Source organism: Pisolithus orientalis (genome assembly GCF_024613125.1).
Source record: "Pisolithus orientalis strain OTSU chromosome Unknown F5J12scaffold_3, whole genome shotgun sequence".
Lineage (NCBI taxonomy): Eukaryota > Fungi > Basidiomycota > Agaricomycetes > Boletales > Pisolithaceae > Pisolithus > Pisolithus orientalis.
Window position 1 is genome coordinate 1219646 of NW_026260784.1, and position 23637 is coordinate 1243282.

At 50.4% G+C, this 23637-nt stretch overlaps 8 protein-coding genes across 8 annotated transcripts; 6 read left to right on the forward strand and 2 right to left on the reverse strand.

The window, feature by feature from the left end:
* The first annotated feature begins 43 nt into the window (after positions 1–43).
* F5J12DRAFT_802212 (Endosulfine-domain-containing protein) lies at positions 44–1019 on the forward strand. The gene is made up of 4 exons (XM_051744403.1): positions 44–232; positions 313–396; positions 461–558; positions 619–1019. Exons 1-4 carry the CDS (start codon positions 197–199, stop codon positions 782–784), a joined length of 384 nt encoding a protein of 127 aa, XP_051604278.1. The 5' UTR covers positions 44–196; the 3' UTR covers positions 785–1019.
* Positions 1020–3514, forward strand: F5J12DRAFT_802215 (DNA polymerase alpha, subunit B). The gene is made up of 11 exons (XM_051744404.1): positions 1020–1172; positions 1228–1504; positions 1566–1621; positions 1682–1720; positions 1773–1861; positions 1911–2174; positions 2227–2391; positions 2444–2662; positions 2725–2924; positions 2978–3125; positions 3180–3514. The coding sequence occupies exons 1-11, from the start codon at positions 1091–1093 to the stop codon at positions 3309–3311; spliced, it is 1671 nt and encodes a 556-aa protein (XP_051604279.1). The 5' UTR covers positions 1020–1090; the 3' UTR covers positions 3312–3514.
* Positions 3515–3606: 92 nt separating this feature from the next.
* F5J12DRAFT_802224 (CwfJ C-terminus 1-domain-containing protein-like protein) lies at positions 3607–6504 on the forward strand. Its single transcript, XM_051744405.1, has 10 exons — positions 3607–3832; positions 3886–4209; positions 4260–4533; positions 4589–5097; positions 5148–5318; positions 5376–5466; positions 5519–5733; positions 5783–5938; positions 6051–6229; positions 6280–6504. The coding sequence occupies exons 1-10, from the start codon at positions 3629–3631 to the stop codon at positions 6434–6436; spliced, it is 2280 nt and encodes a 759-aa protein (XP_051604280.1). The 5' UTR covers positions 3607–3628; the 3' UTR covers positions 6437–6504.
* Positions 6505–7842: 1338 nt separating this feature from the next.
* Positions 7843–9844, forward strand: F5J12DRAFT_802231 (citrate lyase beta subunit). The gene is made up of 10 exons (XM_051744406.1): positions 7843–8102; positions 8158–8303; positions 8361–8456; positions 8510–8731; positions 8781–8796; positions 8849–8958; positions 9008–9085; positions 9134–9194; positions 9247–9371; positions 9423–9844. The coding sequence occupies exons 1-10, from the start codon at positions 7910–7912 to the stop codon at positions 9480–9482; spliced, it is 1107 nt and encodes a 368-aa protein (XP_051604281.1). The 5' UTR covers positions 7843–7909; the 3' UTR covers positions 9483–9844.
* A 1-nt stretch (position 9845) lies between these two features.
* Positions 9846–12173, forward strand: F5J12DRAFT_925014 (ribonuclease H-like domain-containing protein). The gene is made up of 4 exons (XM_051749355.1): positions 9846–11125; positions 11172–11279; positions 11360–11523; positions 11576–12173. The coding sequence occupies exons 1-4, from the start codon at positions 10037–10039 to the stop codon at positions 11964–11966; spliced, it is 1752 nt and encodes a 583-aa protein (XP_051604282.1). The 5' UTR covers positions 9846–10036; the 3' UTR covers positions 11967–12173.
* Positions 12174–12887: 714 nt separating this feature from the next.
* Positions 12888–16242, forward strand: F5J12DRAFT_779788 (Piwi-domain-containing protein; the record flags this gene model as incomplete). The annotated part of the gene is made up of 8 exons (XM_051742424.1): positions 12888–13393; positions 13437–13646; positions 13696–14189; positions 14237–15282; positions 15329–15364; positions 15411–15518; positions 15576–15799; positions 15852–16242. The coding sequence occupies 8 exons, from the start codon at positions 12888–12890 to the stop codon at positions 16240–16242; spliced, it is 3015 nt and encodes a 1004-aa protein (XP_051604283.1).
* A 103-nt stretch (positions 16243–16345) lies between these two features.
* Positions 16346–17893, reverse strand: F5J12DRAFT_304362 (uncharacterized protein). Its single transcript, XM_051738822.1, has 3 exons — positions 17364–17893; positions 17042–17302; positions 16346–16968 (listed from the first exon to the last, which is right to left on the reverse strand). Exons 1-3 carry the CDS (start codon positions 17655–17657, stop codon positions 16483–16485), a joined length of 1041 nt encoding a protein of 346 aa, XP_051604284.1. The 5' UTR covers positions 17658–17893; the 3' UTR covers positions 16346–16482.
* A 195-nt stretch (positions 17894–18088) lies between these two features.
* F5J12DRAFT_903102 (pre-mRNA splicing factor) lies at positions 18089–21971 on the reverse strand (the record flags this gene model as incomplete). The annotated part of the gene is made up of 12 exons (XM_051748363.1): positions 18089–18192; positions 18248–18285; positions 18336–18487; positions 18547–18888; positions 18939–19316; positions 19372–19662; positions 19719–19852; positions 19905–20007; positions 20041–20507; positions 20563–21759; positions 21824–21872; positions 21927–21971. The coding sequence occupies 12 exons, from the start codon at positions 21969–21971 to the stop codon at positions 18089–18091; spliced, it is 3300 nt and encodes a 1099-aa protein (XP_051604285.1).
* Between the last annotated feature and the right edge of the window lie 1666 nt (positions 21972–23637).

Consider the following 23637-nt stretch of genomic DNA (forward strand, 5'->3'; position numbering starts at 1 on the left):
CAGACGACAATATTGGGAGTCCGACACTCCGACGAGTTGGTATATTTCATAACGCCCACAAACGGAAGAGGCCAAAAGGAAGTCCCCTGCAAAGACTAGGATTGCTGGTCACCGTGTCTTGCCATCGACAACAACAAGCTCAAGCTCGCTTGCTAGCTCCTCCTCGCTAGATCTCCCGCGACAAAGTCCCATCGCAATGCTGCCAGCTAAGCGCAACAAGATCGACCTCAGTGTACGTGCATTGTCGTCCAGTTTCGGCGACAACATCCCGTCATATCTGCAACACTCGCTAACCTGCATCCCTCCATTTAGACACTCACCGAGGAGGAGCAGAAGCTCTTCCGTCTTTATGGCAAACTACCCTCACATAAGAATGTCCTCACGAAGATGCAGAAGGTGGATTCGTCCCCGACATTGTTGCCGTTGGAGTGTACTTACTGAAATGGGCCGATATCTTCAGGATCATCGTAAATACTTTGATTCTGGAGACTATGCACTGTCCAAAGCTGGCAAGGTCGCTCAAAATACAGTGGGAACTGCCATCCCAAGCCCAGAAAAGTACGCATACGTACTTCCATTTGATCGCATAATTGTTGACCACTCTTATTGTGCTTTCAGCATTCCCCACGCATCATCGCCTCCTACCCATCAAGGGAGTTTGTCCATATCACCAACAAATAGCACGAGCTCAGTACGAGAGAGTTCCTTGGCACAGTCCGAGTCCGAATCCAAAGACGATGAAAACGAAACAGAACAGTCAAAGGACAAGGAGAAATCAATTTAGCCTTGGACCTCGCTCGGGCCCCTGCGCAGTCTGAAAACATTGGCCTTTCCGCTGCTGTACTGTGTGCTGTGCGCCGTTTTCTCAGCTCGATCGTATGCACCTCCATCTGGTCCGGATTTCGATGTAACGACTGCTTTCCGCCGTCTCTATAGCGGTCTACACTTGCTTGTAATACTGTTTTGAGTTGTATGCAATATGTATCGATATAGTGGATTTCATGCAATGCGCACGTGACATGTGTGTGTGGTGACTGCGACGCGTCGCGATCGCACCGACTCGGACCAAGTCTACTGACGATCTACGAGGATGTCGACGGAAGACCTCTGCAGTGACATAGCGAAGCACTTTGGGGACACCGTGGCTGGTGATGATTCGCTTCTCAAGGATTGTGAGTCCATCCACAAACTTAGGGACACGACCGCGCCAATGATGGGTCACGCTAGGTATGAGCCTGTGCAGGACGTTCAACTTGTCTGCCGAAGACTTGTTATACAAGTGGGAGGCAGTCAACTACAAAAACCAGCGCTCTTTTCGGATTTTCACGCCAGATTCTGTCTCTGAGCTCAGAGCGCATCTTCACTCTGAACAGGCAAAAGCCTTCGCAAGCAGACAAGGAGCAGTATCTCGCAACTTCGGTATTAAGGGAAGAGGAGGATTTCGCGGTTTATTGAAAAACGCTACTATTGCCCCAACGAAACTTGATGAGACGACGACGCTCAGGTCGGCCTATTGAGGCTTAGTGTTGCCGGGGTGGAATGCACTGACATCATGCTAACTCTAGCCAAGTTATTTTTCGAGGTCCAAGAATGGACGAGCTGTCCCGCAAGAGTAGATATTGTGAGTCGAGTGCTCAGCGCGATCGCAATCAACCTCGAGCGTTTATGCACGTATGATCAGACCGATACATGTACGAGCAGGTGTTGGAAAGGAGTGAGGGTATGTATCTGATTTTATCGACACTGCTATGCGCTTGTCTCATTTGTCGTAGTCCTGGACGACCGAATCGACTGTTTTGCAGAACTCGTTCAGCGACACTATCGCATAGACGAACTTGGCGATCCTTTCTGTGCAACGACGGTCTATACTTCCCTTTATGAACTCCGACGAGGCGCTGATTTTCGAGCAGGAAGCCGTTACTGTTGTTGGCCGTATAGTTCTCGATGCCGAAGCCGCCAGTTCCGGAATCAAAATCAATGAATCTTCTCTTGTTCTCGAGTCATCGCGGATGATGGGGTCTGGTGTTCGAGTACCAATCCGGCTTACTTCTGAAACAAAACTCCGCGGAAGCATAAAGGGAACGACTGGTCTGAGTTTCTTTCCTGGTGCGATTGTCGCGCTTCGCGGAAGAAATGGAGGGGGTGGGTTCTTTTCCGTTGATGAAATTCTAGCTGTAAGTAGTCGACCTTCCACTGATCTACAGTTCATTAATCCATCTCATTCAGCTTCCCCTGTTTCAAACTCCGTCCCCTCCTCTAAGTGATCCCGGTGCCAGTTTCTCCATGTACATCGCCTGCGGACCATTCACAGCGGATTCGGACCTACATTACAAACCCTGGTCACAGCTATTTCAAAACTTGAAATCAACGAAACCCGCAGTCGTTCTACTTGCACGTCTAACTATAATCCCATATATTTGCGTTATTGACGACGGCTCCATAGATTGGACCATTCGTTGACGCGGAGCACCCCCAAATTATGGCAGGCGATATAGGTAAAACCCCAAGCGAAATATTCGAGCGCCATTTCCAGGAAACCCTACGAGATTTTCTCCTGCAGTCACCTGGAAGCATGGTCCTGCTCGTGCCGAGTGTCCGCGACCTCATCAGCGACCATGTCGTATTCCCCCAGTGTGAACTTAAATTGTTTGGCACAGACTCAGTAGGTTCCTTCCGAGGGCCTCCCAGCGAAATCACAAAAGTAACAAGGCCCTACTGCTCTAGCGAATACACTGCCTTCCCAACCCATGCCGTTTCTCTTTGAACGGCGTATCGTTTGGGGTGACGAGCGTGGACGTGCTTTTCCACCTCCGGAAGGAAGAATACTTTAAGCGGTTGCAGGAAGTTGACCCTTCAGTATCGGATCTTGCGCCCGCTAGCGACGCGATGACGAATCTAGCACGGAACTTGCTTCAGCAACGAAGGTGAGGCGCTGTGTGCAATGTACATACGGTACTCACTCCATGTGTCTTCTTAGTTTTTATCCGATCTTCCCGGTTCCACTGGAAATGTCACATGAAGTCAATCTTGACGTCACCCATTCTGAAGGACTGAAGTTGGGGACTGAAGACGAATGTGCACCTGACGTCCTCGTTCTTCCCAGTCGCTTGAAGCAGTTCTCGAAAGTGAGTGTTGACGTATTCCTACCTCTTTCTAAGATTTATCTCCGGTGGTTCCAGGCGGTGGATAACTCTATAGTCATAAACCCATCCTTCGTGCACAAAGGATTTTATGCAAAGCTATCTTACGCTGGTCAAGCTTCCGGTATTCCCCGCGACCGAGTCGATGTTGAGATATCCAAGATCGCCTGATTACTATCTTGCGCCGGCGCGTACCATGTATCGTTATTTAGAGGTTGCTTTCCCGTAATGCTGTATTTCGGATTTGGATTAGGTGTGCGTCATTCGGCCCGGTAAGCCCTCCCAGAAAGCCACTAGTATGATTTGAGCACGTATTGTTTGGGTAACGGTGTGGATGAAGGGAGTGCAGCTACGTCACGCATCGTGAACAGGGGCTTCTGCGCTAAATAAATAAGCTAAGAAATTTGACGGAAAACTGCCCGTTATGGTGGATTGTCGCCATTAGTTTCGAGGCGGTTTTGGTCCCAATTTCAGTGTGTTCATTGACCATGGGCGAGGACAGCGACAAGCGTTCCTCGAAGCACAAACGAAGCCGCGACAAAGACAGCGGAGGAAAGAAGAAAAAACACAAGTCGAGCCATGAACAAGGCAAAAGACGCAAACACAGCGAACGCGATGCTCTTCACATCACCGACGACGATCCAAGTGACGATATGTGGGTGGAGAAAAACATTGACCTCGACGGAGAGCGGGTACGAACAATAGTGGAGGATATCTTTTCAATTTTCACGACGCACAAACACAGGTTCTTGCTACGGATATTCCAACGGCAGAGAGCTTGAAATTGACGTCTCGGGCTCAGGCCTCTGAATCGGACCCATCCCTGCCGCCGGCCTTGGTAACAGAGAGCAAATTGAAACGTGACGACTGGATGCTTGAACCGATTTCGAGCAGCGCCGAACCTTCCAGGCCTCCCGCTCAACAATTCCCCATCACGGATGATTCTCTAACTGACGGCTACGGCGAGCCCTCAGGAAGTGGACGAACTTTTGGAGGTGCTGTTGACTTCTTCTCGTCTTTGGGTACAGAAAAGAAACGCAACAAACCAGAGAAACCGAATGTAGATGAAGTTGGTTTTTCAATTCCTTGCAACTTCCGTTCGCTCACGGCCGAGTTTAGCCAAAGATTAGCTCACGAGAACTAAACCCCGAGCTCCGAGCTGGCCGTCCGGGTGACCAAATCGTTGCATCTGCACCCCCGCCTCCGAAATCTATTACTCCAGGTGGACCTGGGTCCAGCTGGCGTATGATGCGCCTGCGCCGAGTGTACGAAGCTGCGGAAGAGGAAAATCGCCCCGTTGAGGAAGTAGCGTTAGAACGCTTCGGTACAGTGCAGGCATTTGAAGAGGCCAAGGAAGAGCGTCGTATCCTTGACGAACGTGAGGGACGACGCAGTGCACAGGAGAGGTGGTGGTCAAAAGGACAAGGGAAAGGCGCGCGACGTGAAAGGAGAGCAACGCTTTATCTTCACTGACGTAGGGGCTAGTGGTGCATCGAGCAGAAGTTCGTCGTTCCGCCGACCTGGCTCTACAAATGGCAATACGCCTGCCACACCATCACCTGCTCCGCAAAACCCGCCTGCTAGTCGGCAGTTCGACTCCCTCCGTCTCCCGTCTCAAGCTGCGTCACCGTTCCAACAGTCGCATACTCCGATCCCAACGGTGATGGCACCCTCTGTAGCTGCAGTGTCTACGAGTCGACCCATGTCACCCTCATCATTAAATAAATTACAGGCAAAGGTGCTCCGTGCGAAGCTTATGAATGCGCCAAATGCCGAACAGTTGGAACGAGAGTACGAAGACGAATTACATAGGGCGAATGGCGAGCCTGGGGAACCGGTTGTTAGGACGAAAGTTGAGGTGCTTCCAACACTTGACGCTCGTGGAAAACTTTACGACGTTGGGCGTGGCGAAAACGATGCAACCCTACCGCCAGGAAACCGGAAGAAAAAGGAGAAAGTACTGCATTAATTCCCAACTGCAAATAGCCATTGACAGTTCCTATGCAGTTCGAAACCCGTGACCCTAAGACAGGAGAAATCGTGCGGTACAATGCCGATGACGACACGATTACTCTGAGAGAGATGTTGCGACAAGAACGTTTCGAAGCTGGTATGACGGACCAGAAGAACTTGGATGCTCAGTTCGCCAAAGCTATTATGGGCGACGGCAAGTTTGAAGTGAGTGTCGCGGACTTGTTAATATCGGTAGCGAAATCTGACAGGTGAATGTACAAGAACGACCTCGAGTATATGGACGATAATGCTGAGCGCCTCGGACGGCAAAAGATGCGCTCTGACGCGATGAAGCGACAATTTGCTGTACATGGTGAAGTGCCTCATCCGCATGCCGTGTCATGTCCCGCTCATGCACGTATCAGACTACAAGCGCACACAGAAAGTGTTAGCAACTTGTCCCTTCTGTTATGGAGAAGACGATTCACCCCCAAAAGCTCCGGTGATCGCAATGGGTACCCGTGCTTACCTTTCTTGCACGCTTACCGAGGAGCTACTAGAAGGTCATTGTCTTATCGTTCCCATTCAGCATCACTTGTCAATGTTAGAAGCTGATGACGATGTTTGGGATGAAGTTCGGGTATGTAGCTTGAAGTTTGTGTGGGAATATTGACTAATGCTTGGCACAGAACTTCATGAAAAGCATTATGCAAATGTTTGCGGAGGAAGAGAAAGGGGTTGTTTTCTATGAAACTGTGATCAGTCTCAAGTGGCAGAAGCACACGTTTATTGAATGTGTGCCTTTGCCTTGGGAGCAATACGATGACATTCCGCAGTATTTCAAGGTCACGCTCTTCTCTATCTTTAACACATATGACTGACCCAAAGCTCAGGAATCGATTCTTGCCTCCGAAACGGAGTGGTCGCAGCACAAGAAACTGATCGACTTCTCCTAAGCGACCCGGTGGTTTCAGGCGTGCCATGGTCCCCAACCTCCCGTATTTCACGGTTCAGTTCGACCACAAAGGTGAGCGTGGCTACGGACACGTCATCGAAGGGACGGGCGAGTCCGCAGCCGCAGGTGAGGAAGACGGCCCCGTGGACGAAGGTGACAAGGGCGGAGGTGAATTCCCGAGGCATGTTGTTTGTTGCTTGCTACGAAGACACGGAGTTGACAAGTGGACAGGTACTTTGCAGGCGAGATCATAGGCAATGTGATGGATGTGGAGCCTAGGCGCTGGCGGAGACCCAGGAGGGTCGAGTTCCGGTATAACATGGACCGGAGAGCGCAGTTCAGGAAGAAATATGATAAGTTCGACTGGACTGGTATGATTGGGAAATAAGACGTTGCAGATGTTCTTTGTGTTTTAGGACTGTGACTTGAGAACTTGTTACTTGACCAAGTGAGAGGCTGGAATTTGTGAACTTATATCCGGAGTGCCTTCCTGACTTGTTAGTCAAGGTCCATCTCTCTGGTGCTTTGCCTGTTACTAGAGTACTGTTATCCTCATGTATATGAAGATCAACCCAGGGCGACACGCCTCGCTCCGCTCGCTGCATTCCCTGCAAGGTTCTCCCGCAGTGACATCATGGATAAATTTAATAAGAATATGCAACGGGCCACGGGCGGCACGAGCGTTCACTTTGACATGACGATTTTTAGAATCAATTGTTGGCCTCTCCGCCTACCCAATACCGACTTTACCGTTCTATCCAAAATCATCTAGACGTATGGACGTTCTTAGAGGTACTATCAAATGAGATACAATGGTCGCAAGCTGACTTGGCTCTAGAACTATCCCAAGGCTGAGCTCACGACCGGTTACTTGGATAGGAGGTGTATCCTTATGACAGGCTCACATCTGATGACCATGCTCCTTCAGTACAACAAGCACGATACGCTGACACTGGATAAGTTAGTTGTGGCTACTGCGATCAAGGAGGATATCCTGGTACAGGCCCTTGCGCCGCCGCTTGTCAAGGCACGGATAAGATAACAGTCAACCACACATCAGATCAGTATGACTTGGACCCAGGGACGTTGGTGTTGGCCCCGTATGTGAATGTCCTTCTGGCATGTCTCTGGATTTCAAGCAAACAAGGATCCGAATGAATTTGAACGAGGCCATCCGGGTCGAGACGGGAGTTGAATCAACGGAAGTATTGAAGGACTGTCAATGAAGAGCGTAAGCATGTGTGCTTATCTTGTCCACTGCCTGAGACCCTGGAAGCACAAAAAACGATGAAGAGCTGGGCCTTAATCCAAAAGGTTGTCTAGCAGCTCTTTCAGAGATTTTCTCTAAATATATCAAACGTCAAAAAGGTACGCAGCATGCTCAAGAGGGGTTTTCCCGTGCTCAGTGCAGACATCGGCAGCTGGTAATTTAATGTATTGTTGGAGAAGGATTACATTGAGCGAGTGGATGGTATGGCAGACGTTTGTCTGTGTTGGATAGGGACGTTGCCTAAGCCATAACTTTTCTTTTCGTGACTACCGGCCACCGGACCATGTACACCCGATCTTGTACGATTATGACATGTATCTTAGTTGTATCCATTTTGCTGCGAAAATGTCCGCCGACCGTGGACGACCGGCGATCAGTCACAAAGTGACGGAGGGCAGCAAACACAGGAGGGTTGATGTTGGAAGGCAAGCGTGAAGTTTGATAGCAACCGGTGCTTTGGCATTGACCAGCACGAGCCACGATAACCATGAATCGAAAGAAGGAAGTGCGAAATGGTTTTGACATCAGCCGGCAAATTGTGTTACATGCTTACCGTCTGACCGCGACTCCACAAGCGCCAGTCAAGTTACAATGTATCCACTGGGCATGAGCCTGGGCCTCAAGTTTGCGTTAAGAGCCTCTAGTCTGGCAGCATTTCCCCCTTCCGTAGCTATCAGCGTTGCTTTACGTGCTCCCCATGGCGGCCGGGTGATTCCATTCAGGCGTTCGTTGAGTACCTCGCATGGGTCACAATACTTTCCCCTGCAACGCTCGTATCTGTATGGTCTGCGAATGCTAAGCTACTCTCGGCGGTTCATTGCTGAATGCATTGGTTGCAGTACCCGCTGCGTCGGATCGCCTGCTCGCAAAATCCTTGTCTTTTGACATACCTCCGGATATCGTCATATACGACTTGGAGGACAGCGTACCTCCCTCCGCGCAGGACAAGCACAATGCCAGGCGGCGGTTGTGTCATTTCCTCAACGTTCGTTTCTTATATACTGCTACGTTAAAACTCGTTAACTCGAAGGAATGGTAACAGAGCATTCCTCCAGATAAAGTCCCGACTCCCAAACGCGTCGCGGTTAGAGTAAACGACGTAACCACTCCATTCTTCGAGAGTGACATATCAGAAATAGTAAGGGTCATGGCTAAGCAGTGGTGACTACTGGAGAGTAACCGTGCCTCCAGCTCAAATCCCCAGCCGTGGGCACCCTAGTTCTGCCCAAGATCCATTCAACCGAGGATCTTGACCATGTTTCCCGCGCAATACATGAGCATTCGACTTCCTCGTGCCCGCCTCGCATTGTGGCGAGTATCGAGAGTGCTCGTTCAGTCTGGAATCTCAGAGAGATTGTACAATGGAAATCTAAGTTTGGTGCGCAGAAGGGGGGACAGCTCGGGGCACTTCTGGCATGTGTCTTCCTTCCTTTTCCCGACTTACAACTCAACAACTCCTCAGTTCGCATCAGAAGATTGTAAGAGCCATTGTCTAATCTTCCTGGTGCATGTTGATTATGGGTCACTTAGACTGTGCAGATACGTCCGTTGTGCGGACCACGTCACGGCAGGAGCTTCTTTTCGTGCGTTCACAGATCGTTATTGCGGCCAAAGCTTCCGGACTCGAGGCCATAGACATGGTATGCGTATCACTTCATTTCGTGGCACGAGGCGACTAACGTTATCCAGGTTTGTATAGATTACAAGGATTCAGGGTACCTTCGTGATGAATGCGAGGATGCACGACGATTGGGGTTCACCGGAAAGGTCTGACCGTCTTCCGGTTTGGGGTCCAACTAACGGTCTAGCATACAGCAAGTCATTCACCCTGCACAGGTGGAGATTGTGAATGCTACATTCTTGCCGACAGAGAAAGGTTTCAACACTGCCACAACGGCTACGTACGCCAGCTGACGACAAGTCACCAGAGATCCTGCGCGCTGCCAAAATTATCCATCGAATGGACGCAGCCTACGCGTCAGAAAAGGGAGCATTTGGCCTTGAAGCGGAAGATGGAGGAAAAGAAATGATCGATGCGCCTATGTTAAAGCAGGTATTTCCATCCTCCAACTCAGGTGGCGGAACACTGACTGGTCCCCATGAGGCCAAGAACACGATACGACTCGCGCGAGCCGCGGGGCTAGAAATCCCAAAGGTTTCGTGATAGGCGTTCATAATGCAGGGCATAGGAAGCACGTATTCCCAATGCACACTGCCCGTGTTTGATTGGACTCGTACCACTGAATACTTCCTCGTGGCTTAAGGGCTCAGGCCCGTATTCTCCCGTTGCGGTAGGCTCCATACTTGCTACATAATAGAACTTGTGATAGAAAACGACGGTACGACTGTTGCAATTTGTAAACTGAATATGTCCGAAGATGGTATAGGCGCTCATAGGAAATGACTATGTACTTGCACTAGGGTGTATCACGGAGGGTTGCCCGGATACCCGCCTGGGTTGACACCCATGAGTAGTACACAGTGGGTCGGGTGCTATGGGTAAGTATGGGTAGGCGGGTACGGGTAAGGGGTTGACTTACCCGTACTATCCTTGAGGGATAGTACCCTCTTACGAACTCACGGGCATGACCCTGGTAGTGCCCGGGTACACCCGTGATAAACCCTAAGCTACACAGGTATAAAAGTCGTGAAGCGCGGTCGTACGACTCTTGTACGTTTCTTGTCCACATACTCTTGCCATTATATCGGCTTTCAATTATGAGCGACAAAGGAAGTTTCGCGGGCAACGGAGGTGGAGGGCCTGGAGTGGAGGTTTTTCAGGCAACCGAGGCAGAGGGTCTGGATGTGGGGATTTCCGAGGGTGGTTATGTCCAAAGCGGCGGCGGTCAACAAGATGGTCCAGGCAGTGGGCCAACAGGTGCAGGGGTTCCTGGAGATAGGATTTTTGGAAGCCCTGCACCTGTTGACAAACGCCTTCAGATCTCAGACGCACTTGTACAGGTTCTGAAGAAGCTGCCGTACAAGCCAGAGCATCCCCATTGCCCCGGTTTTGGTACACTGGGAATTCCAATCACAGTGGGGGCGAACTTCGCAGTCAAGTTCAAAAAACAGCTCAGTTCCCGCTCGGAAATTGCCGCCGCCGGTCGTCGTCCGAATGTCAAAGACGGTAGCTGGAACATCTTGGACGTTGAGTTCCATCCAGGCGCGACGGTTAAATCGTGGTGTGTTCTTGTGGTTCTCGATGGTCGACCAGCCTTCGGTGGCAATCCCAATGACCAAGCCTTGACGTCAGTATGGCAAGGGTTTGCCCAGAAGTGCCGGCGTAGCGGTATGAAGGTGGAGAAGGATCCCAAAGTTTTATTCACTCCCCAGCTTCCGCCGCAGGTAGAGGATCCCAACCGCCAGCGGGCTCTCGATATGATCCGTCAGACTATTGTCGAAAGCAACAATCCACGTGAAAAACCGTCCTTTATTCTCGTACTCTTGTCGGGACGGGATAATTTCATTTATCCAGGCATCAAGCGGCTGTGTGACATGGTCCTGGGAGTACACACCCTTCACATGTTAATTGAGAAGGTTTTGAGGGATCACCCCAAGCAGGATCAGCACTTCTCGAACGTTGCTCTTAAACTCAACATCAAGTTAGGTGGTATTAACCACCTACTGGATCCCGCAAGCACCAAATGGCTCACACGGAAAAAGACAATGGTATTGGGTATGGACGTAACCCACCCGAGTCCAGGTAGCCTTGAAGGCACTCCGTCTATTGCTGCGGTTGTGGGAAGTGTCGACGATAAATTCGTCCAATTCCCCGCGAGTTTACGTTGCCAGGAATCAAAGAAAGAGGTACACCTTATTCCTGACATTTTCCCTCTAACTCATCAAATTTTAGATGATCACCAATTTGGCTGAAATGGTCACCGAAAGATTGCGCCAATATCAAGAGGTCAGTAAAGCCTTACCGGATCGCGTCTTCGTATATCGCAACGGTGTATCGGAGGTACGTATCGTTCTCAATCGGTTCCAAAGTGTCACTGACTCCTGTACCCTAACAGAGTCAGTTCGACAAGGTTTTAGCAGAGGAACTCCCTGGTATCTTGGATGCCTTCCGATGCTAACCGGGGGAAGCCATATCGCCCTGCACTGACCATCATCATCTGCGGGAAATGCCACCATATGAAATTCTTTCCCGTCAGGCCCGAGTTTGGCCTCGGAACCGTCGTCGATAAGGGCATCACATCCGTGTACGTGTTTCTTGCACCAACAAGCCGTGTGCCTCACCTGATAATGTCTCAGCTTTGATTTCGATTTTTACCTCCAAGCACACGCAGGCCTCCAGGGCCATGTCAAAAGCACCCATTACACCGTGGTGTACGATGAGAACAAACTCGAGGCCGACGAAGTTCAACAAGGTCTAAACACCGCAAGTTACTTGTATGCGCGTGCAACCCAGGCCGTGAGTCTCGTACCTGCAGCCTATTATGCCGATTTGGCATGCAAACGTGGTCGTTGCTACCTCAACGAATTCCTCCAAGCAGACGATAAGTCGAGCACTCTGGTCTCGAGAGGGAGTGGTCACTCTAGGCAAGCAAAGGAAGAGGCTAGGCGTAAAGTGTACAACGATGCGGTGAAAGCATTGGCTGCAGGCGCACATCCAGACTTGAAGGATTCCATGTTTTACATTTGAGACTAACCTTCTGTTACTGTTCTGCTACATATGCTTTCGCGCTTTTTGTATCCAGGTGATTACTGACATGTACTATATGTAAAGAACTCTTCTGGCGCAACTAGCGTAAAGATTTGAAGCCATGAACGCAGCCTACGCGTCAGAAAAGGGAGCATGTCACGGTAGCCTTCTGATGTGCGTCGGAACGAGTCTTATAAGTCGTCGACCTAACGTACAGAGGCTGAAGGTAAAGTATCGTAACCCAGTATGACGAAGAGGCATACCTCAAGAAAGATAAAAGGTCGAAACTGGAGAGATGGACGGTGGCGACAGATGCTTGACTGCAGAGAGGAAAATGAATGACCATATGTCAAAGGTTGTCAAAGGATGACGAAGGTGAAACAAGACAGCATCGGGGCTAGGCACGTTCCATCACAGAGCGTTTGGCCTTGAAGCGGAAGATGGAGGGAAAGATATGATCGATGCGCCTATGTTAAAGCAGGTATTTCCATCCTCCAACTTAGGTGACGGAATACTGGCTGGTCTCCACAAGGCCAAGAACACGGTACGGCTCGCACGAGCTGCGGGCCTAGAAATTCCAAAGGTTTCGTGATCGGCGTTCATAATGCAGGGAGTGGGAAGCACGTGTTCCCAATGCCCACTGCCCATGTTTGATTGTGCTCGCACCATTGAGTACTTCCTCGTGGCTTAAGGGTTCAGCCCCATATTCTCCCGTTGCTGTGGGCCCTATACTCGGTACATCATAGAATTTGTGATAGAAAACGACACTATGGCTGTGCTGCAATTGAATATGTCCAAACATGGTATGGGCGCTCATAGGAAATGACTAGGTTGCACAGGTATAAAAGTCGTGAGGTGCAGTCGTACAACTGTTGTACGTTTCTTGTCCACATACTCTCACTATTACATCGACTCTCAATTATGAGCAACAGAGGAAGTTTCCGTGGCTCCGCTCGTGGCGGTGCCCCTAGAGGTGGAGGTTTTACAGGCAACCGAGGTGGAGGGCCCGGAGGTGGAAGTTTCGCAGGCAACCGAGGTGGAGGGCCCGGAGGTGGAAGTTTTTCAGGCAACCGGGGTGGAGGGCCTGGAGGTGGGGGTTTCCGAGGTGGTCCGCCCGACCGAGGTGCCTTCAGGGGTGGCTATGCCCAAAGCGGTGGTGGTCAACAACGTGGTCCAGGCGGTGGGCCAACAGGTGCAGGGGCTCCTGGAGATAGGATTTTCGGAAGCCCTGCACCTGTTGACCAACGCCTTCAGGCCTCAGACGCACTTGTACAGGTTCTGAAGAAGTTGCCATACAGTCCAGAGCGTCCTCACCGCCCCGGTTTTGGTACACTGGGAACTCCAATTACAGTGCGGGCGAACTTCTTCGCAGTCAAGTTCAAAAAACAGTTCATCTATGATTACGCCGTCGCAATCACTCCAGACAAGTTTCTTAAGCAGAAACGTGCAAGACTTTTTACGCTCTTGGAGCAAAGCGAAGCATCCTCAATGGCGCGAATTCGTGCCGTTCATCGTCCATGACAAAAGTGCCAAGTTGGTTTCGGCCAAGGAACTTCCACGGTCGTTGGAGGTTCCAGTCGTATTCACTGAAGAGGGCGAGACTCGGCCTTCCCCGCCCGAGGATAAATACACGTTCAAGTTTGAGTTGAAACACAAGCTGGACACCCGTGAATTGGACAGGTGAATTCGTTCCGGTTCGCTTACAGAAGTTGGGTTCACGTCTTGTTAGATTCCTGAACGGTGAAACATCACTCCGCAACTATGATTTCTCTCTCGTGATGGCGGCATACAATTTAGTACTGCAGTCTCATGCTTCCCGCAATGGAGTCCGTATCGGGGGCAAAGGCGACAGTGGTGGTCGACACTTCTTTTCTCCTAGAGAGGGGGAAAGATTTGATCTCTCTTCAGGGGTGGTGGCGTGGAAGGGCTTTTTCATGTCTGCTCGCCCTGTCTACAAGGAGTTGATGGTGAACATTGGAGTTTGTATGACTCCTTTCTACGAACCTGGTAACTTGGCGGATGCCATCCTCCAGTTTCAGGGGCGTTCTCAAGGCGCTGCACTACAAAGATTCGCCCAGAAGCTGAAGGTTACGACAACGCACCTCGGCTATAAGAGCACCAAGCAGTTACAGAAGATCGCGACCACATCTGCAAGGAAGACGTTCTTTCCATGTGACGAGTTCAACAACCCCAAGATGTCTGTCGAAGATTATTTCAAAAGAAGTGCGCACCCAAAGATGTACCTCCACTTCCTGCTGACATTATAACAGAGTACAAGATCGCGTTGAGACACGCGGACGACCTTCCTGTTGTCGATCTAGCTGGCAAGAATGCGAAGCATCCCATCTACGTTCCCGCTGAATTGTGCCAAATTGCAAGTGGCCAACCGTTTAGGGGGAAACTCAGCGAGACCGAAACACAGAAGATGATTCGCTATGCGTGCAATCCTCCGGCGGACAATGCTCGCGCCATTACCGGTCGTGGACTTGCCGATCTCGGCTTGAGCCAGACCAACAATACGGTCCTTCACAACTTTGGGATCGAGATTGATCACAACATGACCGTTATTCCCGCTCGGGAATTGCCACCGCCAAAAGTCAACTACGCCGCCGGTCGTCCTCCGAATGTCAGAGACGGTAGCTGGAACATCTTGGACGTTAAGTTCCATCAAGGCGCGACGGTTAAATCGTGGTGTGTTCTTGTGGTTCTCGATGGCCGACCAGCCTTCGGTGGCAATCCAAATGACCAAACCTTGACGTCAGTATGGCAAGGGTTTGCCGAGAAGTGCCGGCGTAGCGGTATGAAGGTGGAGAAGGATCCCAAAGTTTTATTCACTCCCCAGCTTCCGCCGCAGGCAGGGGATCCCAACCGCCAACGGGCTCTCAATATGATCCGCCAGACTATTGTCGGAAGCAACAATCCACGAGACAAGCCGTCCTTTATCCTCGTACTCTTGTCGGGACGGGATAATTTCATTTATCCAGGCATCAAGCGGCTGTGTGACGTGGACCTGGGTGTTCACACCCTTCACATGTTAACTGAGAAGGTTTTGAAGGATCAACGCAAGCAGGATCAGTACTTCTCGAACGTTGCTCTTAAACTCAACATCAAGTTAGGTGGTACTAACCACTTACTGGACCCCGCAAGCACCAAATGGCTCACGCAGAAAAAGACAATGGTATTGGGTATGGACGTAACCCACCCGAGTCCAGGTAGTCTTGAAGGCACTCCGTCTATTGCTGCGGTTGTGGGAAGTGTCGACGATAAATTCGTCCAATTCCCTGCGAGTTTACGCTGCCAAGAGTCAAAGAAAGAGGTGCGCCTTATTCCTGGCATTGTCCCTCAAACTCATCAAATCCTAGATGATGGGCGAAAAAGGAACGGAATCAAAGAAAGAGGTACGCCTTATTCCTAACATTTTCCCTCTAACTCATCATATTCCAGACGATCACCCATTTGACTGAAATGATCACCGAAAGATTGCACCGATATCGAGAGGTCAGTAAAGCCTTACCGGATCGCGTCTTCGTGTATCGCGACGGTGTATCGGAGGTACGCGTCGCCATCAATTTGTCCCCGAGTGTCACTGACTCCCGTACCCTATAACAGGGTCAGTTCGACCAGGTTTTGGAAGTGGAGCTCCCTGATATCCTGGATGCCTTCCGGCGTGTGCCTCCCGGTGTTAACGGGGGGAAGCCGTATCGCCCTGCACTGACCATCATCATCTGCGGGAAACGTCACCATGTGAAATTCTTTCCTGACAGGTCCGAGTTTGCTGACAGGAACGGTAATACTCGCCCTGGAACTGTCGTCGATAAGGGCATCACGTCCATGTACGTATTTCTCGCATCAACAAGCCATGTGACTTACCTGATGACATCTCAGCTTTGACTTCGATTTCTACCTCCAAGCACACGCAGGCCTCCAGGGCCATGTCAAAGGCACCCATTACACCGTGGTGTACGATGAGAACAGACTCGGGGCCGACGAAGTTCAACAAGGTCTAAACACCGCAAGTTACTTGTATGCGCGTGCGACCAAGGCCGTGAGTCTCGTACCCGCAGCCTACTACGCCGATTTGGCATGCGAACGTGGTCGCTACTATCTCAACGAATTCCTCAAAGCAGACGACAAGTCGAGCACTCTGGTCTCGAGAGGGAGTGGTCAGTCTAAGCAAGCGAAAGAAGAGGCTAGGCGTAAAGTGTACGACGATGCGGTGAAAGCATGGGGTACGGGCGTGCATCGAGATTTGAAGAATTCCATGTTTTACATTTGAGACTGACCTTCTGTTACTATTCTGCTACATATGCTTTCACGCTTTTCGTATCCATTTCGTATCCAGTGATTACTGACATGTACCATAAGTAAAGGACTCTTCTGACGCAACCGCACCAATCAACGTCCATCCGAATCCTCTTACAGAACACAGCGTAAAGATTTAAAGAGATGATTGGATTTGGATTCGTGATACAACGAAACAGAGGACATCACTCAACGAATGAAGTAGAACCAGAGTTCACGAGCATATACTAACCTCCCTCCTCCACGCACCGATCCACGCCATCAAAACATACAAGAGACCTGCAGGAAACATACACACCCTTGCTACAACTCCCCAGTCCCATCGACGTCCGCTGTGCCGTCCTGGTATAGCTCCAGCTCCCGAAAATGAATTAGGAGATTGCGGCAGTAAATTGCTGGTTACCCATATTTGGATGCTCCGCGAGACACAGGTTGTAGTCCCTATGACTGCCCAACAGACGTCAGGCCGGATAGTGGTCCAACGAAGGACGGCCACATCAGGTACGCTAAGAGCATCATTATCTAACGCAACATTCATACCCCAAGTCCCCAGGATGTTGAGGGTGAAATGAGTGGCTGGCCAGCAGATCGCCTGGAGAGCAAGAAGACGGATAAGGGTGGATAACGGGTGGTAATATGCACGCCAACGGTGCAGAAGACCTGTTGTCAATTTCAGACACTGATGTGCTGTAAGAAGTGCCTAATTCCAGACAGGAGAAATCTTAGGGCGCTGTATACAATAACTTTAGACCAGACAAGCACAAAAAACGCACCCACAAAACCGCTAGGAAGTAGTCTCCCCTATCCGGAAGTGTTTGTCTCCCCCAAATTTCAGTGTTGCGACTGCACCCGCCGTCTAGAGTATGAGGGTATCCTGGTGGACTCCAGAGACACCATGCATTGACGGACGCGCCTATGAGAGCGGGTACTACGGATAAAAGTCTGGAAATTTCGAAGAGCAGAGTTGTCATGGTACTTGGTGGTATAAGAGGTTCTGATCGTGGCAAAATTCGGGAAGTAGGAAGGTGCTTCGGCTGAACGAAGGAGTAATAGCATTCAGGTACCGCACGGACGAAACGGAATGCTAGTACCCACGGGCTCGTCTGCTTCGGTTTCTGTTTCGCCTGCACCCAACTGACCGAGTGCTGTCGTTATTTGAGCACTCTTTGGTTTGCGCCAGCCTAGGCCCTGTCCGAGGAGAATATGCAGATTGTTTGGACGACCAGCGGTTGGAGGATGTCGAACTGGTCCAAACGACTCTTGAGAAGTCCTACGCCGCATAGCAAATGTTCTGTTGTCGCCTTCGTGGCTCCGCTCATCATCCTGATACGCCAAGGACCCCTCATAATTTTGCTGAGGGGTTTGGGGATGGTGTTTGCCGGTTGCCATTGACTCGACCAAACAACTGTCGTGTCAGCCAAGGCGCTTGAACAAAACGGCAACGTCGGAGGGGGCACTATGAAGGCGAATGGCACGACAGAAAGTATGAAAGAAAGAGGCTGGGGGACGGCGAGCCAAGTAAGCTTGCGCTCGATTTCTCCAAGTGTATGGCCATTACAAAGGCGCCGAGGGCGGTTACCAGCACACTGGGCAGTCACATCAATGCCCCTCTCTAAAGGTCTGAACGCAATTCCCATCAAAAACCCGGAGTTCCTTGTCACTAAATACGCATAACGGTCGCTGTGATGCACAAACTCGAGTTATCGTTGAGCCAGACAGCACCTATCTATTAACGAGCGCCATGTTGATAACGAAACAAAACTATGTCACACTGCTATCACTAAGTCCTAGACATGTCAATTCACGTTCGGGGTCCGGGGCTATGAAGTCGTGCCCGATGACGCGTTAGCTTTGGCGTTTGGCATTTTCTTTTGTCCCGTTGCAAGTTGCTCCACGTCCGCCGCTTTAAAATAGTGCGGAGCAACTGATAACATCGAACTTCAGCCACGTACTAGACCCAGTGGATCAAAATAGCTTACCTTCCATCAACCAAGCTGGCTTGATCTCCATCACTTGTCTGTTCATGGAGTTAGCTGGGGGGTCGTTTCACAACTCCGTTCGACTCACCTCATATACGACTTGGATGTCATCACTAGCTCGTAGTATAGAACCGCTCTCACCGGGGGCTGGTGTTGGAACAAGCTTGATGATGGATGGATGTATACAGTATGGTTAGTCTTGAGTGTCCTGTACGAGTCCCCGCTCTTTTGTAAAGCAGCCTAAACCCCGAAACCATGAGCACCAACCAAAAGCGCACTGGCCAGATGAACCAGCTCACCGTATTGTAAAAGTATCCTGCGGTGATCGCCTTTTGAATGGGCGTGTTATCATTGGCGTTCGGGTTGCTCCTTATGATGACTTCCACACGTTCACACAGGCCCGCAAGCTGATCTCGAATATCCCGAGCGCGATTAAGGCTCTTGTACTGAAGGAACTGTTCGTAACAGAATTGCTGGGAATAATTGGTATCCGCCCATTGTTCCCAAATGTTCAAGAGTGTGAAATGGTCGCCGCCTGCACGAACGAAGTTTTGTCGAGCCTGATCGGCGTGCAACTTCTTGTCCTTTGGTCGATAGAACAGCGAGGACGATTCCGAAAGCATAGCTATGATAGTTAGTACCTGCGACACACGTCAGATAGTTCAGGGATAACCAAGGTGAGGAAAATTACCTCGTCTGTGCACACATATTTCTCGCTCTCGATGATGGCCTTGCTAAGCATCGGATCAACAGGGAATTCCGCCATCCTTCGGCCAAGTTTCGTCATTTCACCCCGGTCATTCAGGGCACCAAGCGCGTATAGCAATTCGAGCGCACGGATCAGCGTTTCCCCGGGCGGTGGGTCCATGAATTCAAACTCCATGAAATTGTTGATCCCAAGAGACTTCAAGACAAGAACGGTCATCCCGAGGTTTGTGCGCTGAATTTCAGGGACAGTGTTCTCCTCGAGTTCATTCGCATATGCCCATTTTGTATAGAGCCGGAAAGCTTTTCCGGGACCTACCCGTCCCGCACGACCCGCACGCTGATTCGCCGAAGCCCGTGAGCACTATACAAAACCTTGTCAGCGGATATAAGGAATTTCCAGGAGGGCGACAGCTTACAGGAACGACCACCAAGGAACTCATACCCGTTCTCGGATTGTAAGCATTCTGCTTCACGAAGCCAGGATCGATGACGAACACAACACCATCTATAGTTATACTAGTTTCCGCGATGTTCGTTGCTAAAACCACTTTGCGTGCTCCGGGGGGCGTCGGTTCAAAAATCTTCGCCTGCATATCTGACGGTAAGTTGGCATAGATTGGACAGATTATGAGCTCCGCGATCTTGTTTCCTAGAGTACGGGCAGTTTCCTGAAGGCTCTCGTGAGCTGCTTCGATTTCATCTTGGCCCTAAGAAATTCTTCATCACGAAATCAATAGAGAACGGAATGTGCAAGAAGGCTTACAGTCAAAAAGACGAGGATATCGCCTTTGGGCTGGGTTGTGTGGATTTGGAAGACAGTCGTTATAGCCGCGTGAAGATAGTTGGCCTCCGGCTGAGGTGTGTAGTGGATATCAACGGGGTATCGCCGACCCGGAACTGAAGGGAACGACGTAAATCGGGCTCTGATCAAAAGATAAACGACGCTTACCATAAAACACAGGTGCATTATCGAAATATTCACTAAACTTCTCCGCATCCATCGTGGCACTCGAAATAAGTAGCCTTAGCTCTGGTCGAAACCTTGCGATATCCTATTTCAATTTCTTGAGCTCCTGCAAAAAGACAAACGACGATGGGTAACACACCTTAACGAGAGCAAACAAAATATCCGTACTGAGTGTGCGTTCGTGTGCCTCGTCGATGATCAACGCCGAGTAAGATGCGAGATCTGGCTCCGTAAGGAACTCTCTTAATAGCATTCCGTCGGTCATGTACTTGAGTACAGTCTTGTCACTCGTGCAGTCCTCGAACCGAATCGAGTATCCAACCTCGTAACCGACCTTGGTCCCCATTTCTTCTGCAACGCGAGCGGCAACGGACATGGCTGCCACCCGCCGTGGTTGGGTGCAACCAACTTTCATGCCCCCAGCCGTATAGCCCGATTCATGAAGGTATTGAGGAAGTTGTGTCGTCTTCCCGGAACCTGTCTCAGCTACGACAATCAATACCTGGTGCTCCTTGATGGCTTCCAGAAGCTGCTTGCGGTAGGTATATATAGGTAGCGACTTGCGGGTTTCCTCAATGCCCTTGGCTAATGTCGACAAAATTGTGAACCCTTCGATTATGAAGCAAGTTCGGTTACTCACCTCTCGTCTCGGCTTCTTCGATCTGTTGTTGCAAGATCTTGTCTTTAGCACTCAGCATACCTTCTCCCTTCATTGCCTGGTCCATGACAAATTTGATAGTCTGGCTCTCGTCGAACACATACTCATATTGATCCACGAACTCGGGTTTGTCCAAGGCACCCGTTTTAAAGGTGCTGTGTCGTGTTTGACTTGCCTCCCATTGATCGACGTCCGTAACGAACTGATCATCCTTGGGCTTCGCTTCCTCGTAGCGCTGGTACAACACATTCTCTTTCTTCTTCTTGTCGATCTTCCCCTGTTCAGTGAAATAATCGTCAGGCAACTGATACCCTTCCCACTTGTCGTTGATTTTAAGGCGCTCCTCGACCAGCTTCAGAAGCTCTTTCTTCCGCTCGAGTTCTCGCCTTTCTCGTTTCGAGACTTTCATCCCGACGAAAAGAGCCTCATCATCTGCGATCTCCCTACGAAGCAACTCGATTTGCTGGATCTCACGCTTGGTGAGGTATTCCTGACGAGAATGTAATCGCAGAGAGGGTAAAGCCTGATGTCGAGCTTCGGAGTCGTCCGCGAGCTGCCTGCGAAGGGCGGCGTCTGTAGCACCGGGGCCAGCTGCACGAGAGGATCGATCCTCGACCATTTTCTTCGTCTTCTCAAGGTCACGCATACGAACGCGTTCGGCAAACTCGTCACGGGACTTCAAATCCTCTAATCGTTCTCGTTCCTTGCGCGCCTCTTCGTCCTCCTCGATCTCAATATTGAGCACTTCATCGTCGGATGGAGGTCTGCCTCGAGGAGAAACAGAACCTTGAGGCCTATGTCGCTTTCGGGATTGGTCTTCCCCATCACTTTCCCACTCCTTTGCATCGAGTTCTCTCTTCCTCAGATTCCTCCCTCGCTTTTCTCTCGATGATGTGCCTCCTTCGCCTCCCGCAGATTTCTCTCTGACCTCAACGACGACTGATTTCTCCTTCTCCTCTTCCGCGAGAAACCCATATTTCCGCGCGCTCAACTCTCTAGCCTCCCGTTCCGCCTGTTTCCTTGCAGCTTCATCTACACCACCAGCTTTTCCTTTGTGCTTCGATTTTCGAGGGATGCGGACGAAGAGTTCATTTATGAAGGTATGAGCCTCGGAAGTGTTGGGTAGACCACTTGCGGACAAGAATCCAAAGAGCGCATCTGGCGACTTCGCTGACGATGCTACAATATAAAATAACGCGTTAACAGATAATGGAAATAAGACAAGCTGAAAAAATCGACTCACCGGAAGCGGCGACGAAGTCAGTGGTAGTTTTGTCTGCAAGTCCGAAAAACTGAGGGGAAGAAGTGTGAACTGCACGAACAAATGAACATATGACTGGGCTTACCCTGAGACAATTGTCGCTAATAAATCTGTTAAGCTCTGTGGACATCCGAGACAGCGTTCCCCAGGTTGTAAGCAGTCAGTGGGCTGGTCACCCCCTGGTGAGTCCGACGGAGAGAGTTACTAGTAGTCACGGGAAGACTAGTGAATGTGACGTGTGACGTCACAAAGGGTCACATTGTAATGCACTGCGCACTGCCTAACTCGGGGACAAAGTAACTAGTGCTGTCAGCAAATATTCCCCGCCTTTTTTTCTTCTCTTTCTATGATCTATGGGTCCTAGGTGAGGAGCAAGAGATGTGGGAGAAAGGATCGCGGCCTCTGTATGCTCGAGCGTTTTCGACCATTGACACCAAGGCGTGCGTACTACTACAGACTACGAGCCTGACGGCGGCAAACACGCGATACAGAAAAACGGTCGTCCGCCAATCAGTGACCGGTGACCAGCGTAACTACATATACCGCGGACGACAAGTGGATTTTCAGCCCCCCAAAACAATAAATCAAGGTGGTGGCTTTTGCGACGTGCGTTTTAGTTATTATTAAATGAAGAAAAGCGCGCTATGTACCACAACGAGCCACTTCGAGGTCCATTCCATTCTATCCAGTAAGTACGGACAGCTTCTCTCACTCGTGCGACAAGTACGCAACAGTCGGATTTGCCAGTGGATGTCAGATATCGATGAGTCGATGTCTGCCCCCCACCCTTTTTTTTCTATTTTCAAACGGTAAAGAGAAGAAAGGCACGTGTTTCATGCACGCGTATTCTAGCCAATTTTCTTGACTTTGCGTGATTCCAATATCCCTCGAAACCCCCATTCTTGGAAACATCGATGTCGGTTTAAGGTATGTATAGTATAGCAAGATGCACTGAAAAGTCTATAGGCAGAGATTGACCGTCTGTGGTTCAACTGGGCTAGACTCACGCAGACCCTTCCGAGTAGGATCTGCCATCTCTTTCAGCTGCAAGATCGCACAGGCGAGGAGAACCGAGTGCTGGTTATGGGTACGTCTATTGCGCCTAGGAGATGTGGCTCGAAAAACGGCAGGCAATCTGATGGGAATACTTCCAAGAATATTGGTCAAAGTGTAGAAGATTTTGAGGAACCAATCACCCACTCTGACTTGGGACCCTGTGGCTACGCCTTGGCGTTCATAAGAAGTCTCCCCCTCGCTCTCTTCCATTCGAATCTCGAAGGGCGAGTTCCTCAGCCTTCCCAACAGACCCTGCCCTGAACAGTAAACGATGCTCATATGTAAACATTCCACCCGTTTGGCCGTGCCTCGTGGGGATTGAGCGTACACGGCGCCGGCGTAATGAACGGGGACTGTCCTTGAATCAGTTGCAACTTGAAGGATATGAAGGGCCCTTACCACACAGGCCGGAGGTTCCGCTTAGGTCGTTTAATATGACGGTGCAATTGCATCATGTCGTGTAGGCACCGCCCGTGTCCCCTCCCCGATCACAAAAATTGACAGATTGGTCACCTAAGTACTGTCTGTTCTTCGGCGTGGCTTTCCCGCAGTAGATTTTGGGGTCATCACGGTAGCACAGCCAGCCCTTCCGAATGGTCTCCTGGTGACTGCACGCTGTCCCCGAGGAGGCGACCTTTGGATCGCGGACATAGCTGACCGTAAAACTTGACGTTCACCGATGAATTCGGTCCCGTTTTCGCATCGACCAATCCCAGATGTCGTATCGGTCTTTAGCCTTA

Excerpts from the sequence above, each read along its gene's own strand:
- F5J12DRAFT_802215 (XM_051744404.1), top strand. The coding sequence starts at position 1,091 with ATGTCGACGGAAGACCTCTGCAGTGACATAGCGAAGCACTTTGGGGAC. Across the intron at positions 1,505-1,565 it reads GATGAGACGACGACGCTCAG|CCAAGTTATTTTTCGAGGTC; the intron begins GTCGGCCTATTG and ends TGCTAACTCTAG. Across the intron at positions 1,622-1,681 it reads GTCCCGCAAGAGTAGATATT|ACCGATACATGTACGAGCAG; the intron begins GTGAGTCGAGTG and ends ACGTATGATCAG.
- F5J12DRAFT_802224 (XM_051744405.1), top strand. The coding sequence starts at position 3,629 with ATGGGCGAGGACAGCGACAAGCGTTCCTCGAAGCACAAACGAAGCCGC. Across the intron at positions 5,734-5,782 it reads ATGTTTGGGATGAAGTTCGG|AACTTCATGAAAAGCATTAT; the intron begins GTATGTAGCTTG and ends TGCTTGGCACAG. Across the intron at positions 6,230-6,279 it reads GGCGGAGGTGAATTCCCGAG|GTACTTTGCAGGCGAGATCA; the intron begins GCATGTTGTTTG and ends ACAAGTGGACAG.
- F5J12DRAFT_925014 (XM_051749355.1), top strand. The coding sequence starts at position 10,037 with ATGAGCGACAAAGGAAGTTTCGCGGGCAACGGAGGTGGAGGGCCTGGA. Across the intron at positions 11,280-11,359 it reads ATCGCAACGGTGTATCGGAG|AGGAACTCCCTGGTATCTTG; the intron begins GTACGTATCGTT and ends AGGTTTTAGCAG. Across the intron at positions 11,524-11,575 it reads GATAAGGGCATCACATCCGT|CTTTGATTTCGATTTTTACC; the intron begins GTACGTGTTTCT and ends ATAATGTCTCAG.
- F5J12DRAFT_802231 (XM_051744406.1), top strand. The coding sequence starts at position 7,910 with ATGTATCCACTGGGCATGAGCCTGGGCCTCAAGTTTGCGTTAAGAGCC. Across the intron at positions 8,457-8,509 it reads AGAGTGACATATCAGAAATA|CTCAAATCCCCAGCCGTGGG; the intron begins GTAAGGGTCATG and ends CCGTGCCTCCAG. Across the intron at positions 9,372-9,422 it reads ATGCGCCTATGTTAAAGCAG|GCCAAGAACACGATACGACT; the intron begins GTATTTCCATCC and ends GGTCCCCATGAG.
- F5J12DRAFT_304362 (XM_051738822.1), bottom strand. The coding sequence starts at position 17,657 with ATGGCAACCGGCAAACACCATCCCCAAACCCCTCAGCAAAATTATGAG. Across the intron at positions 17,303-17,363 it reads AAACCGAAGCAGACGAGCCC|CCGAAGCACCTTCCTACTTC; the intron begins GTGGGTACTAGC and ends TCCTTCGTTCAG. Across the intron at positions 16,969-17,041 it reads ACTTCCTAGCGGTTTTGTGG|GCACTTCTTACAGCACATCA; the intron begins GTGCGTTTTTTG and ends GTCTGGAATTAG.
- F5J12DRAFT_802212 (XM_051744403.1), top strand. The coding sequence starts at position 197 with ATGCTGCCAGCTAAGCGCAACAAGATCGACCTCAGT. Across the intron at positions 233-312 it reads GCAACAAGATCGACCTCAGT|ACACTCACCGAGGAGGAGCA; the intron begins GTACGTGCATTG and ends CCCTCCATTTAG. Across the intron at positions 559-618 it reads GCCATCCCAAGCCCAGAAAA|CATTCCCCACGCATCATCGC; the intron begins GTACGCATACGT and ends TTGTGCTTTCAG.